At 68.7% G+C, this 14,690-nt stretch overlaps 1 protein-coding gene across 1 annotated transcript in view; it reads right to left on the bottom strand.

The window, feature by feature from the left end:
• Window positions 1-14,690, bottom strand: part of LOC137322149 (trichohyalin-like) — a gene marked incomplete at its 3' end in the record, with an annotated part of 31,103 nt that overhangs the window by 7,532 nt on the left and 8,881 nt on the right. Inside the window, 5 exon segments of the mRNA XM_067985263.1 lie at window positions 981-1,361; window positions 3,576-3,941; window positions 4,806-5,198; window positions 6,485-6,766; window positions 12,003-12,273. Coding sequence (XP_067841364.1) covers window positions 981-1,361; window positions 3,576-3,941; window positions 4,806-5,198; window positions 6,485-6,766; window positions 12,003-12,273 — 1,693 coding nt within the window.

Raw genomic sequence — 14,690 nt, 5'->3', positions numbered from 1 at the left:
TCTCCTCCTCCTCCTCCTCCGTCTCCGTCTCCGTCTCCTCCTCCCCCGCCGCCGTCGTCTCCTCCTCCTCCGCCGCCGTCTCCCCCTCCTCCGTCTCCCCCTCCTCCTCCGCCGCCGTCTCCCCCTCCTTCTCCTCCCCGTCAACCTCCTCCTCCTCGCCGTCGTTCTTCTCCTCCTCCACCACGTCATCTTCTCCTCCTCCGTCGTCTCCTCCTCCTCTGCCGTCGTCGTCTCCTCCTCCTCCTCCTCCGCCGTCGTCTCCCCCTCCTCCTCCGCCGTCGTCTCCCCCTCCTCCTCCGCCGTCGTCTCCCCCTCCTCCTCCTCCGTCGTCTCCTCCTCCGCCGCCGTCGTCTCCTCCTCCGCCGCCGTCGTCTCCTCCTCCTCCTCCTCCGCCGTCGCCTCCTCCTCCGTCTCCTCCTCCTCCGCCGTCGCCTCCTCCTCCTCCTCCTCCTCCGTCGCCTCCTCCTCCGTCTCCTCCACCGTCGCCGCCTCCTCCTCCTCCGCCGTCGTCTCCTCCTCCATCTCCTCCTCCATCGTCGCCTCCTCCGTCGTCGTCGCCTCCTCGTCCTCCTCTTCCTCCTCCTCCGCCGTCTCCTCCTCCTCCTCCTCCGCCGTCTCCTCCTCCTCCGCCGCCGTCTCCTCCTCCTCCGCCACCGTCGTCGTCTCCTCCTCCTCCTCCACCTCGTCCTCCGCCTCCGTCTCCTCCGCCTCCGTCTCCTCCTCCTCCGCCTCCTCCTCCTCCGTCTCCTCCTCCGCCGTCGTCTCCTCCTCCTCCGCCGTCTCCTCCTCCTCCGCCGCCGCCGTCGTCGTCGTCGTCTCCTCCGCCTCCTCCTCCTCCTCCTCCTCCGCCTCCGTCTCCGCCGCCGTCTCCCCCTCCTCCTCCTCCGCCGTCTCCCCCTCCTCCTCCGCCGTTGTCTCCCCCTCCTCCTCCGCCGTCGTCTCCTCCTCCTTCTCCTCCCAGTCAACCTCCTCCTCCTCGCCGTCGTTCTTCTCCTCCTCCACCCCGTCATCATCTCCTCCTCCGTCGTCTCCTCCTCCTCCTCCGTCGCCTCCTCCTCCGTCATCTTCTCCGCCGTCGTCGTCTCCTCCTTCTCCGCCGTCGTCTCCTCCTCCTCCTTCTCCGCCGTCGTCTCCTCCGTCGTCGCCTCCACGTCCCCCTCCTCCTCCGTCGTCTCCCCCTCCTCCGCCGTCTTCTCCTCCTCCTCCTCCGCCGTCGTCTCCTCCTCCTCCTCCTCCGCCGTCGTCATCTCCTCCGCCGTCGTCTCCTCCTCCGCCGTAGTCTCCTCCTCTGCCGTCGTCTCCTCCTCCGCCGCAGTCGTCTCCTCCTCCTCCTCCGCCGTCGTCTCCTCCTCCTCCTCCGTCTCCTCGTCCGTCTCCTCCGTCGTCGTTGTCGCCTCCTCATCCTCCTCTTCCTCCTCCTCCTCCTCCATCGTCTCCTCCTCCGCCGCCGTCTCCTCCTCCGCCGCCGTCTCCTCCTCCGCCGCCGTCTCCTCCTCCGCCGCCGTCTCCTCCTCCTCCTCCTCCGCCCCCGTCGTCTCCCCCTCCTCCTCCTCCTCCGTCGTCTCCCCCTCCTCCTCCGTCGTCTCCCCCTCCTCCTCCGTCGTCTCCCCCTCCTCCTCCGTCGTCTCCCCCTCCGTCGTCTCCCCCTCCTCCTCCTCCGTCGTCTCCCCCTCCTCCTCCGTCGTCTCCCTCTCCTCCTCCTCCGTCGTCTCCCCCTCCTCCTCCTCCTCCGTCGTCTCCCCCTCCTCCTCCTCCTCCGTCGTCTCCCCCTCCTCCTCCTCCTCCGTCGTCTCCCCCTCCTCCTCCTCCTCCGTCGTCTCCCCCTCCTCCTCCGTCTCCTCCCCGTCAACCTCCTCCTCCTCGCCGTCGTTCTTCTCCTCCTCCACCCCGTCATCATCTCCTCCGCCATCGACTCCTCCTCCTCCGTCGTCGTCTCCTCCTTCGTCTCCTCCTCCTCCTCCGCCGTCTCCTCCTCCTCCGCCGTCGTCGTCTCCTCCTCCTCCTCCTCCTCCTCAGTCGTCTCCTCCTCCTCCTCCTCCTCAGTCGTCTCCTCCTCCTCCTCCTCCTCCTTCTCCTCAGTCGTCGTCTCCTCCTCCTCCTCCGCCGTCGTCGTCTCCTCCTCCTCCGCCGTCATCGTCATCTCTTCCTCCTCCTCCGCCGTCGTCGTCGTCGTCTCCTCCGCCGTCTCCTCCTCCTCCGCCGTCTCCTCCTCCTCCGCCGTCTCCTCGTCCTCCGCCTCCTCCGTCGTCTCCCCCTCCTCCGCCTCCTCCGCCGTCGTCTCCTCCTCCACCGTCGTCTCCTCCTCCGCCTCCTCCGCCGCCGTCGTCTCCTCCTCCTCCTCCTCCGCCGTTGTCTCCTCCTCCGCCGTCGTCTCCTCCTCCGCCTCCTCCGCCGCAGTTGTCTCCTCCTCCTCCCCCTCCTCCTCCTCCGTCGTCTCCCCCTCCTCCTCCTCCGTCGTCTCCCCCTCCTCCTCCGTCTCCTCCCCATCAACCTCCTCCTCCTCGCCGTCGTTCTTCCCCTCCTCCACCCCGTCATCATCCCCTCCGCCGTCGTCTCCTCCTCCTCCTCCGTCTCCTCCTCCGTCGTCGTCGCCTCCTCGTCCTCCTCTTCCTCCTCCTCCATCATCTCCTCCTCCTCCGCCGTCTCCTCCTCTGCCGCCGTCTCCTCCTCCTCCGCCTCCGTCGTCTCCCCCACCGCCTCCTCCTACGTCGTCTCCCCCTCCTCCTCCGTCGTCTCCCCCTCCTCCGTCGTCTCCCCCTCCTCCTCCTCCTCCTCCGTCGTCTCCCCCTCCTCCTCCTCCTCCTCCGTCGTCTCCCCCTCCTCCTCCTCCTCCGTCGTCTCCCCCTCCTCCTCCGTCGTCTCCCCCTCCTCCTCCGTCGTCTCCCCCTCCTCCGTCGTCTCCCCCTCCTCCTCCGTCGTCTCCCCCTCCTCCTCCGTCGTCTCCCCCTCCTCCTCCGTCGTCTCCCCCTCCTCCGTCGTCTCCCCCTCCTCCGTCGTCTCCCCCTCCTCCTCCGTCGTCTCCCCCTCCTCCTCCTCCGTCGTCTCCCCCTCCTCCTCCTCCTCCTCCGTCGTCTCCCCCTCCTCCTCCTCCTCCTCCGTCGTCTCCCCCTCCTCCTCCTCCTCCGTCGTCTCCCCCTCCTCCTCCTCCTCCGTCGTCTCCCCCTCCTCCTCCTCCTCCTCCTCCGTCGTCTCCCCCTCCTCCTCCTCCTCCTCCGTCGACTGCCCCTCCTCCTCCTCCTCCGTCGTCTCCCCCTCCTCCTTCGTCTCCCCCTCCTCCTTCGTCTCCCCCTCCTCCTTCGTCTCCCCCTCCTCCTTCTCCTCCGTCGTCTCCCCCTCCTCCTCCGTCTCCTCCCCGTCAACCTCCTCCTCCTCGCCGTCGTTCTTCCCCTCCTCCACCCCGTCATCGTCTCCTCCGCCATCGACTCCTCCTCCTCCGTCGTCGTCTCCTCCTTCGTCTCCTCCTCCTCCGCCGTCGTCGTCTCCTCCTTCGTCTCCTCCTCCTCCGCCGTCGTCGTCTCCTCCTTCGTCTCCTCCTCCTCCGCCGCAGTCGTCTCCTCCGTCTCCTCCTCCTCCTCCGCCGTCTCCTCCTCCTCCTCCTCCGCCGTCGTCTCCTCCTCCTCCTCCTCCGCCGTCGTCTCCTCCTCCTCCTCCTCCTCCTCCGCCGTCGTCTCCTCCTCCTCCGCCGTCGTCTCCTCCTCCTCCGCCGTCGTCTCCTCCTCCGCCTCCTCCTCCTCCTACGTCGTTTCCTCCTCCTCCTCCTCCTCCGCCGTCGTCTCCTCCTCCTCCTCCTCCTCCTCCTCCTCCGTCGTCGTCTCCTCATCCTCCGCCGTCGTCGTCTCCTCCTCCTCCTCCTCCGCCGCCGTCGTCGTCTCCTCCTCCTCCTCGGCCTCCTCCGTCGTCTTCTCCTCCTCCTCCGCCGTCTCCTCCTCCTCCTCCGCCGTCGCCTCCTCCGTCGTCTTCTCCTCCTCCTCCGCCGTCTCCTCCTCCTCCTCCGCCGTCGTCGTCTCCTCCTCCTCCTCCTCCTCCTCCGTCGTCTCCTCCTCCTCCTCCGTCGTCGTCTCCTCCTCCTCCTCCTCCTCCTCCGCCGTCTCCTCCTCCTCCGTCGTCGTCTCCCCCTCCTCCTCCGTCGTCGTCTCCCCCTCCTCCTCCGTCGTCGTCTCCCCCTCCTCCTCCGTCGTCGTCTCCTCCTCCTCCTGTCGTCGTCTCCTCCTCCTCCTGTCGTCGTCTCCTCCTGCTCCTGTCGTCGTCTCCTCCTCCTCCTGTCGTCGTCTCCTCCTCCTCCTCAGTCGTCGTCTCCTCCTCCTCCTCAGTCGTCGTCTCCTCCTCCTCCTCCTCCGCCGTCGCCGTCTCCTCCGCCGTCATCTCCTCCTCCTCCTCCTCCATCGTCGTCCCCTCGTCCTCCTGTCGTCGTCTCCTCCTCCTGTCGTCGTCTCCTCCTCCTCCTCCTCCTCCGCCGTCGTCGTCTCCTCCTCCTCCTCCTCCTCCTCCTCCGTCGTCGTCGTCTCCTCCGCCGTCTCCTCCTCCTCCTCGGCCTCCTCCGCCGTCTCCTCCTCCTCCTCCGCCGTCTCCTCCTCCTCCTCCGCCGTCTCCTCCTCCTCCTCCGCCGTCTCCTCCTCCTCCGTCGTCTCCTCCTCCTCCTCCGCCGTCTCCTCCTCCTCCGCCGCCGTCTCCTCCTCCTCCGCCATCTCCTCCTCCTCCTCCTCCTCTGCCGTAGTCGCCTCCTCCTCCTCCGCCGCCTCCTCCTCCGCCTCCTCCTCCGCCTCTTCCTCCTCCGCCGTCGTCTCCTCCTCCTCCTCCGTCGTCGTCTCCTCCTCCTCCTCCGTCGTCGTCGTCTCCTCCTCCTCCTCCGTCGTCGTCGTCTCCTCCTCCTCCTCCGTCGTCTCCTCCTCCTCCTCCGTCGTCGTCTCCTCCTCCTCCTCCGTCGTCGTCTCCTCCTCCTCCTCCGTCATCTCCTCCTCCTCCTCCTCCGTCGTCTCCTCCTCCGTCGTCTCCTCCTCCTCCTCCTCCGTCGTCTCCTCCTCCTCCTCCTCCGTCGTCTCCTCCTCCTCCTCCTCCGTCGTCTCCTCCTCCTCCTCCGTCGTCTCCTCCTCCGTCGTCTCCTCCTCCTCCTCCGTCGTCTCCTCCTCCTCCTCCTCCTCCTCCTCCGTCGTCTCCTCCTCCTCCTCCTCCTCCTCCTCCTTCGTCGTCTCCTCCTCCTCCTCCTCCTCCTTCTTCGTCTCCTCCTCCTCCTCCTCCTCCTCCGTCGTCGTCGTCTCCTCCTCCTCCGTCGTCGTCTCCTCCTCCTCCTCCTCCTCCTCCATCGTCGTCTCCTCCTCCTCCTCCATCGTCGTCTCCTCCTCCTCCTCCTCCGTCGTCTCCTCCTCCTCCTCCTCCGTCTCGTCCTCCTCCTCCTCCGTCTCGTCCTCCGTCGTCTCCTCCTCCTCCTCCGCCGCCGTCTCCCCCTCCTCCTCCGCTGCCGTCTCCCCCTCCTCCTCCGCCGCCGTCTCCCCCTTCTCCTCCGCCGCCGTCTCCCCCTCCTCCTCCTTCTCCTCCCCGTCGTTCTTCTCCTCCTCCACCCCGTCATCATCTCCTCCTCCGTCGTCTCCTCCTCCTCCCCGTCGTCTCCTCCTCCTCCCCGTCGTCTCCTCCTCCTCCTCCCCGTCGTCTCCTCCTCCTCCTCCCCGTCGTCGTCGTCTCCTCCCCATCGTCGTCGTCTCCCCCTCTTCCTCCGTCGTCGTCTCCCCCTCCTTCGCCACCTCCCCAGCCGTCCTCCTCCCCCTCCGCCGTCTCGGCCACTGCCGTCGTCTCCACCTCCTCCTCCCCATCGTCGTCTCCTCCTCCTCCCCGTCGTCGTCTCCTCCTCCTCCTCGTCATCCGCCTCCTCCTCCTCCTCCTCCTCCTCCGCCGTCGTCTCCTCCTCCTCCGCCGTCTCCTCCTCCTCCTCCGCCGTCGTCTCCTCCTCCTCCGCCGTCGTCGTCTCCTCCTCCTCCGCCGCCTCCTCCTCCTCCTCCGCCGTCGTCTCCTCCTCCAGCGCCGTCGTCTCCTCCCCCGCCGTCGTCTCCTCCCCCGCCGTCGTCTCCTCCCCCGCCGCCGTCTCCTCCTCCTCCTCCGTCGTCTCCTCCTCCTCCGTCGTCTCCTCCTCCTCCTCCTCCGTCGTCTCCTCCTCCTCCTCCTCCGTCGTCTCCTCCTCCTCCTCCGTCGTCTCCTCCTCCTCCTCCTCCTCCGTCTCCTCCTCCTCCTCCCCCGCCGTCGTCTCCTCCCCCGCCGTCGTCTCCTCCCCCTCCGCCGTCTCCTCCTCCTCCGCCGTCGTCTCCTCCTCCTCCGCCGTCGTCTCCTCCTCCTCCTCCTCCGTCGTCTCCTCCTCCTCCTCCTCCGTCGTCTCCTCCTCCTCCTCCTCCGTCGTCTCCTCCTCCTCCTCCTCCGTCGTCTCCTCCTCCTCCTCCGTCGTCTCCTCCTCCTCCTCCGTCGTCTCCTCCTCCTCCTCCGTCTCCTCCTCCTCCTCCACCGTCGTCGTCTCCTCCACCGTCGTCGTCTCCTCCTCCTCCTCCTCCTCCGTTGTCGTTGTCTCCTCCACCGTCGTCGTCTCCTCCATCTCCTCCTCCTCCTCCACCGTCGTCGTCTCCTCCACCGTCGTCGTCTCCTCCTCCTCCTCCTCCTCCGTTGTCGTTGTCTCCTCCACCGTCGTCGTCTCCTCCTCCTCCGCCTCCTCCTCCGTCGTCGTCGTCTCCTCCACCGTCGTCCGTCCTCCTCCGTCGTCTGTCCTCCTCCGTCGTCTGTCGTCGTCCCCCTACTCCTCCGTCGTCGTCTCCCCCTCCTCCTCCGTCGTCGTCTCCCCCTCCTCCTCCGTCGTCGTCTCCCCCTCCTCCGCCACCTCCCCTGCCGTCCTCCTCCTCCTCCGCCGTCTCGGCCTCTGCCGTCGTCTCCTCCTCTTCCTCCCCGTCATCGTCTCCTCGCCCCCGTCGTCGTCGTCTCCTCCTCCTCCGCCGTCTCCTCCTCCTCCTCCTCCGCCGTCTCTTCCTCCTCCTCCTCCGCCGTCGTCTCCTCCTCCTCCTCCTCCTCCGCCGTCGTCTCCTCCTCCTCCTCCTCCTCCGCCGTCGTCTCCTCCTCCTCCTCCTCCTCCGCCGTCGTCTCCTCCTCCTCCTCCTCCTCCGCCGTCGTCTCCTCCTCCTCCTCCTCCTCCTCCGCCGTCGTCTCCTCCTCCTCCTCCTCCTCCGCCGTCGTCTCCTCCTCCTCCTCCTCCTCCGCCGTCGTCTCCTCCTCCTCCTCCTCCTCCTCCGTCGTCTCCTCCTCCTCCTCCTCCGCCGTCGTCTCCTCCTCCTCCTCCTCCGCCGTCGTCTCCTCCTCCTCCTCCTCCGTCGTCTCCTCCTCCTCCTCCTCCGCCGTCGTCTCCTCCTCCTCCTCCTCCGTCGTCTCCTCCTCCTCCTCCTCCGTCGTCTCCTCCTCCGGCGCAGTCGTAACCTCCTCCTCCTCCTCCTCCGCCGTCGTCTCCTCCTCCGTCTCCGTCTCCTCCTCCGTCGTCGTCGCCTCCTCGTCCTCCTCTTCCTCCTCCGCCGCCGTCTCCTCCTCCTCCTGCGACGCCATTTCCTCCTCCTCCTCCTGCGCCGTCTCCTCCTCCTCCGCCTCCTCCTCCTCCACCCCGTCATCATCTCCTCCGCCGTTGTCTCCTCCTCCTCTGCCGTCGTCTCCTCCTTCGTCTCCTCCTCCTCCGACGTCGTCGTCTCCTCCTTCGTCTCCCCCTCCTCCGCCGTCGTCGTCTCCTCCTTCGTCTCCTCCTCCTCCGCCGTCGTCGTCTACACCTCCTCCTCCGCCGACTCCTCCTCCTCCGCCGTCGTCTCCTCCTCCTCCTCCTCCGTCGTCGTCTCCTCCTCCTCCTGTCGTCGTCTCCTCCTCCTCCTCCGCCGTCGTCGTCTCCTCCGCCGTCTCCTCCTCCTCCGTCGTCTCCTCCTCCTCCGTCGTCTCCTCCTCCTCCGTCGTCTCCTCCTCCTCCTACTCCTCCTCCGTCGTCGTCGTCTCCTCGTCCTCCTGTCGTCGTCTCCTCCTCCGCCGTCGTCGTCTCCTCCTCCTCCGCCGCCGTCGTCGTCTCCTCCTCCTCCGCCGCCGTCGTCGTCTCCTCCGCCGTCTCCTCCTCCTCCTCCTCGGCCTCCTCCGTCGTCTCCTCCTCCTCCTCTGCCGTCTCCTCCTCCTCCTCCACCGTCTCCTCCTCCTCCGCCGTCGCCTCCTCCTCCGCCGCCGCCTCCTCCTCCGCCGGCTCCTCCTCCTCCGCCTCCTCCTCCTCCTGCTCCGTCGTCATCTCCTCCTCCTCCTCCTCCGTCGTCTCCCCCTCCTCCTCCTCCTCCGTCGTCTCCCCCTCCTCCTCCGTCGTCTCCCCCTCCTCCTCCGTCGTCTCCCCCTCCTCCTCCGTCGTCTCCCCCTCCTCCGTCGTCTCCCCCTCCTCCTCCGTCGTCTCCCCCTCCTCCTCCGTCGTCTCCCCCTCCTCCTCCGTCGTCTCCCCCTCCTCCTCCGTCGTCTCCCCCTCCTCCTCCGTCGTCTCCCCCTCCTCCGTCGTCTCCCCCTCCTCCGTCGTCTCCCCCTCCTCCTCCTCCTCCTCCGTCGTCTCCCCCTCCTCCTCCGTCGTCTCCCCCTCCTCCTCCTCCTCCTCCGTCGTCTCCCCCTCCTCCTCCTCCTCCTCCGTCGTCTCCCCCTCCTCCTCCTCCTCCGTCGTCTCCCCCTCCTCCTCCTCCTCCTCCCCCGTCGTCTCCCCCTCCTCCTCCTCCTCCTCCGTCGACTGCCCCTCCTCCTCCTCCTCCGTCGTCTCCCCCTCCTCCTTCGTCTCCCCCTCCTCCTTCGTCTCCCCCTCCTCCTTCGTCTCCCCCTCCTCCTTCTCCTCCGTCGTCTCCCCCTCCTCCTCCGTCTCCTCCCCGTCAACCTCCTCCTCCTCGCCGTCGTTCTTCCCCTCCTCCACCCCGTCATCGTCTCCTCCGCCATCGACTCCTCCTCCTCCGTCGTCGTCTCCTCCTTCGTCTCCTCCTCCTCCGCCGTCGTCGTCTCCTCCTTCGTCTCCTCCTCCTCCGCCGTCGTCGTCTCCTCCTTCGTCTCCTCCTCCTCCGCCGCAGTCGTCTCCTCCGTCTCCTCCTCCTCCTCCGCCGTCTCCTCCTCCTCCTCCTCCGCCGTCGTCTCCTCCTCCTCCTCCTCCGCCGTCGTCTCCTCCTCCTCCTCCTCCTCCTCCTCCTCCTCCGCCGTCGTCTCCTCCTCCTCCGCCGTCGTCTCCTCCTCCTCCGCCGTCGTCTCCTCCTCCTCCGCCGTCGTCTCCTCCTCCGCCTCCTCCTCCTCCTACGTCGTTTCCTCCTCCTCCTCCTCCTCCGCCGTCGTCTCCTCCTCCTCCTCCTCCTCCTCCGTCGTCGTCTCCTCATCCTCCGCCGTCGTCGTCTCCTCCTCCTCCTCCTCCTCCGCCGCCGTCGTCGTCTCCTCCTCCTCCTCGGCCTCCTCCGTCGTCTTCTCCTCCTCCTCCGCCGTCTCCTCCTCCTCCTCCGCCGTCGCCTCCTCCGTCGTCTTCTCCTCCTCCTCCGCCGTCTCCTCCTCCTCCTCCGCCGTCGCCTCCTCCTCCGCCGCCTCCTCCTCCTCCGCCGCCTCCTCCTCCTCCTCCGTCGTCGTCTCCTCCTCCGTCGTCGTCTCCTCCTCCTCCGTCGTCGTCTCCTCCTCCGTCGTCGTCTCCTCCTCCTCCGTCGTCGTCTCCTCCTCCTCCTCCTCCTCCGTCGTCTCCTCCTCCTCCTCCGTCGTCGTCTCCTCCTCCTCCTCCTCCTCCTCCTCCGCCGTCTCCTCCTCCTCCGCCGTCGTCGTCTCCCCCTCCTCCTCCGTCGTCGTCTCCCCCTCCTCCTCCGTCGTCGTCTCCCCCTCCTCCTCCGTCGTCGTCTCCTCCTCCTCCTGTCGTCGTCTCCTCCTCCTCCTCAGTCGTCGTCTCCTCCTCCTCCTCAGTCGTCGTCTCCTCCTCCTCCTCAGTCGTCGTCTCCTCCTCCTCCTCCTCCGCCGTCGCCGTCTCCTCCGCCGTCATCTCCTCCTCCTCCTCCTCCATCGTCGTCCCCTCGTCCTCCTGTCGTCGTCTCCTCCTCCTGTCGTCGTCTCCTCCTCCTCCTCCGCCGTCGTCGTCTCCTCCTCCTCCTCCTCCTCCGTCGTCGTCGTCTCCTCCTCCTCCTCCTCCTCCGTCGTCGTCGTCTCCTCCGCCGTCTCCTCCTCCTCCTCGGCCTCCTCCGCCGTCTCCTCCTCCGCCGTCTCCTCCTCCTCCTCCGCCGTCTCCTCCTCCTCCGTCGTCTCCTCCTCCTCCTCCGCCGTCTCCTCCTCCTCCGCCGCCGTCTCCTCCTCCTCCGCCGCCGTCTCCTCCTCCTCCGCCATCTCCTCCTCCTCCTCCTCCTCTGCCGTAGTCGCCTCCTCCTCCTCCGCCTCCTCCTCCGCCTCTTCCTCCTCCTCCTCCTCCGTCGTCGTCTCCTCCTCCTCCTCCGTCGTCGTCTCCTCCTCCTCCTCCGTCGTCGTCTCCTCCTCCTCCTCCTCCGTCGTCGTCTCCTCCTCCTCCTCCGTCGTCGTCTCCTCCTCCTCCTCCGTCGTCTCCTCCTCCTCCTCCTCCGTCGTCTCCTCCTCCGTCGTCTCCTCCTCCTCCTCCGTCGTCTCCTCCTCCTCCTCCTCCTCCTCCGTCGTCTCCTCCTCCTCCTCCTCCTCCTCCGTCGTCTCCTCCTCCTCCTCCTCCTCCTTCGTCGTCTCCTCCTCCTCCTCCTCCTCCTTCTTCGTCTCCTCCTCCTCCTCCTCCTCCTCCTCCGTCGTCGTCGTCTCCTCCTCCTCCGTCGTCGTCTCCTCCTCCTCCTCCTCCTCCATCGTCGTCTCCTCCTCCTCCTCCATCGTCGTCTCCTCCTCCTCCTCCTCCGTCGTCTCCTCCTCCTCCTCCTCCGTCTCGTCCTCCGTCGTCTCCTCCTCCTCCTCCGCCGCCGTCTCCCCCTCCTCCTCCGCTGCCGTCTCCCCCTCCTCCTCCGCCGCCGTCTCCCCCTTCTCCTCCGCCGCCGTCTCCCCCTCCTCCTCCTTCTCCTCCCCGTCGTTCTTCTCCTCCTCCACCCCGTCATCATCTCCTCCTCCGTCGTCTCCCCTCCCCGTCGTCTCCTCCTCCTCCTCCCCGTCGTCTCCTCCTCCTCCTCCCCGTCGTCGTCGTCTCCTCCCCATCGTCGTCGTCTCCCCCTCTTCCTCCGTCGTCGTCTCCCCCTCCTTCGCCACCTCCCCAGCCGTCCTCCTCCCCCTTCGCCGTCTCGGCCACTGCCGTCGTCTCCACCTCCTCCTCTCCATCGTCGTCTCCTCCTCCTCCCCGTCGTCGTCTCCTCCTCCTCCTCGTCATCCGCCTCCTCCTCCTCCTCCTCCTCCTCCGCCGTCGTCTCCTCCTCCTCCGCCGTCTCCTCCTCCTCCTCCGCCGTCGTCTCCTCCTCCTCCGCCGTCGTCGTCTCCTCCTCCTCCGCCGCCTCCTCCTCCTCCTCCGCCGTCGTCTCCTCCTCCAGCGCCGTCGTCTCCTCCCCCGCCGTCGTCTCCTCCCCCTCCGCCGTCTCCTCCTCCTCCGCCGTCGTCTCCTCCTCCTCCTCCGTCGTCTCCTCCTCCTCCTCCTCCGTCGTCTCCTCCTCCTCCTCCTCCGTCGTCTCCTCCTCCTCCTCCTCCGTCGTCTCCTCCTCCTCCTCCTCCGTCGTCTCCTCCTCCTCCTCCGTCGTCTCCTCCTCCTCCTCCGTCGTCTCCTCCTCCTCCTCCGTCGTCTCCTCCTCCTCCTCCTCCTCCGTCTCCTCCTCCTCCTCCCCCGCCGTCGTCTCCTCCCCCGCCGTCGTCTCCTCCCCCTCCGCCGTCTCCTCCTCCTCCGCCGTCTCCTCCTCCTCCGCCGTCGTCTCCTCCTCCTCCGCCGTCGTCACCTCCTCCTCCTCCTCCTTCGTCTCCTCCTCCTCCTCCTCCGTCGTCTCCTCCTCCTCCTCCGTCGTCTCCTCCTCCTCCTCCGTCGTCTCCTCCTCCTCCTCCGTCTCCTCCTCCTCCTCCACCGTCGTCGTCTCCTCCACCGTCGTCGTCTCCTCCTCCTCCTCCTCCTCCTCCGTTGTCGTTGTCTCCTCCACCGTCGTCGTCTCCTCCGTCTCCTCCTCCTCCTCCACCGTCGTCGTCTCCTCCACCGTCGTCGTCTCCTCCTCCTCCTCCTCCTCCGTTGTCGTTGTCTCCTCCACCGTCGTCGTCTCCTCCTCCTCCGCCTCCTCCTCCGTCGTCGTCGTCTCCTCCACCGTCGTCCGTCCTCCTCCGTCGTCTGTCCTCCTCCGTCGTCTGTCGTCGTCCCCCTACTCCTCCGTCGTCGTCTCCCCCTCCTCCTCCGTCGTCGTCTCCCCCTCCTCCTCCGTCGTCGTCTCCCCCTCCTCCGCCACCTCCCCTGCCGTCCTCCTCCTCCTCCGCCGTCTCGGCCTCTGCCGTCGTCTCCTCCTCTTCCTCCCCGTCATCGTCTCCTCGCCCCCGTCGTCGTCGTCTCCTCCTCCTCCTCCTCCGCCGTCTCCTCCTCCTCCTCCTCCGCCGTCTCCTCCTCCTCCTCCTCCGCCGTCGTCTCCTCCTCCTCCTCCTCCTCCGCCGTCGTCTCCTCCTCCTCCTCCGCCGTCGTCTCCTCCTCCTCCTCCTCCTCCGCCGTCGTCTCCTCCTCCTCCTCCTCCTCCGCCGTCGTCTCCTCCTCCTCCTCCTCCTCCGCCGTCGTCTCCTCCTCCTCCTCCTCCTCCGTCGTCTCCTCCTCCTCCTCCTCCGCCGTCGTCTCCTCCTCCTCCTCCTCCGCCGTCGTCTCCTCCTCCTCCTCCTCCGTCGTCTCCTCCTCCTCCTCCTCCGCCGTCGTCTCCTCCTCCTCCTCCTCCGTCGTCTCCTCCTCCTCTTCCTCCGTCGTCTCCTCCTCCGGCGCAGTCGTAACCTCCTCCTCCTCCGCCGTCGTCTCCTCCTCCGTCTCCGTCTCCTCCTCCGTCGTCGTCGCCTCCTCGTCCTCCTCTTCCTCCTCCGCCGCCGTCTCCTCCTCCTCCTGCGACGCCATTTCCTCCTCCTCCTCCTGCGCCGTCTCCTCCTCCTCCGCCTCCTCCTCCTCCACCCCGTCATCATCTCCTCCGCCGTTGTCTCCTCCTCCTCTGCCGTCGTCTCCTCCTTCGTCTCCTCCTCCTCCGACGTCGTCGTCTCCTCCTTCGTCTCCTCCTCCTCCGCCGTCGTCGTCTCCTCCTTCGTCTCCTCCTCCTCCGCCGTCGTCGTCTACACCTCCTCCTCCGCCGACTCCTCCTCCACCCCGTCATCATCTCCTCCGCCGTTGTCTCCTCCTCCTCTGCCGTCGTCTCCTCCTTCGTCTCCTCCTCCTCCGACGTCGTCGTCTCCTCCTTCGTCTCCTCCTCCTCCGACGTCGTCGTCTCCTCCTTCGTCTCCTCCTCCTCCGACGTCGTCGTCTCCTCCTTCGTCTCCTCCTCCTCCGCCGTCGTCGTCTCCTCCTTCGTCTCCTCCTCCTCCGCCGACTCCTCCTCCTCCGCCGTCGTCTCCTCCTCCTCCTCCTCCGTCGTCGTCTCCTCCTCCTCCTGTCGTCGTCTCCTCCTCCTCCTGTCGTCGTCTCCTCCTCCTCCTCCGCCGTCGTCGTCTCCTCCGCCGTCTCCTCCTCCTCCGCCGTCTCCTCCTCCTCCGTCGTCTCCTCCTCCTCCGTCGTCTCCTCCTCCTCCGTCGTCTCCTCCTCCTCCTACTCCTCCTCCGTCGTCGTCGTCTCCTCGTCCTCCTGTCGTCGTCTCCTCCTCCGCCGTCGTCGTCTCCTCCTCCTCCGCCGCCGTCGTCGTCTCCTCCGCCGTCTCCTCCTCCTCCTCCTCGGCCTCCTCCGTCGTCTCCTCCTCCTCCTCCGCCGTCTCCTCCTCCTCCTCCACCGTCTCCTCCTCCTCCTCCGCCGTCGCCTCCTCCTCCGCCGCCGCCTCCTCCTCCGCCGCCGCCTCCTCCTCCGCCGGCTCCTCCTCCTCCGCCTCCTCCTCCCTCCTGCTCCGTCGTCGTCTCCTCCTCCTCCTCCTCCGTCGTCTCCTCCTCCTCCGTCGTCTCCTCCTCCTCCTCCTCCGTCGTCTCCTCCTCCTCCTCCGTCGTCTCCTCCTCCTCCTCCGTCGTCTCCTCCTCCTCCTCCGTGGTCGTCTCCTCCTCCTCCTCCGTCGTCTCCTCCTCCTCCTCCTCCTCCTCCTCCTCCGTCGTCTCCTCCTCCTCCGTCGTCTCCTCCTCCTCCGTCGTCTCCTCCTCCTCCTCCTCCGTCGTCTCCTCCTCCTCCGTCGTCGTCTCCTCCTCCTCCGTCGTCGTCTCCTCCTCCTCCGTCGTCGTCTCCTCCTCCTCCTCCTCCTCCTCCGTCGTCTCCTCCTCCTCCTCCGTCGTCTCCTCCTCCTCCTCCGTCGTCTCCTCCTCCTCCTCCGTCGTCTCCTCCTCCTCCTCCGTCGTCTCCTCCTCCTCCGTCGTCGTCTCCTCCTCCTCCTCCGTCGTCTCCTCCTCCTCCTCCGTCGTCTCCTCCTCCTCCTCCGTCGTCTCCTCCTCCTCCTCCTCCTCCTCCTCCTTCGTCGTCTCCTCCTCCTCCTCCTCCTCCTCCTTCGTCGTCTCCTCCTCCTCCTCCTCCTCCGTCGTCGTCGTCGTCTCCTCCTCCTCCTCCTCCTCCGTCGTCGTCTCCTCCTCCTCCTCCTCCTCCGTCGTCGTCTCCTCCTCCTCCTCCTCCTCCGTCGTCG

This window comes from Heptranchias perlo, chromosome 5 (genome assembly GCF_035084215.1).
Source record: "Heptranchias perlo isolate sHepPer1 chromosome 5, sHepPer1.hap1, whole genome shotgun sequence".
NCBI lineage: Eukaryota > Metazoa > Chordata > Chondrichthyes > Hexanchiformes > Hexanchidae > Heptranchias > Heptranchias perlo.
This window is presented reverse-complemented; position numbering and strand designations above follow the sequence as displayed.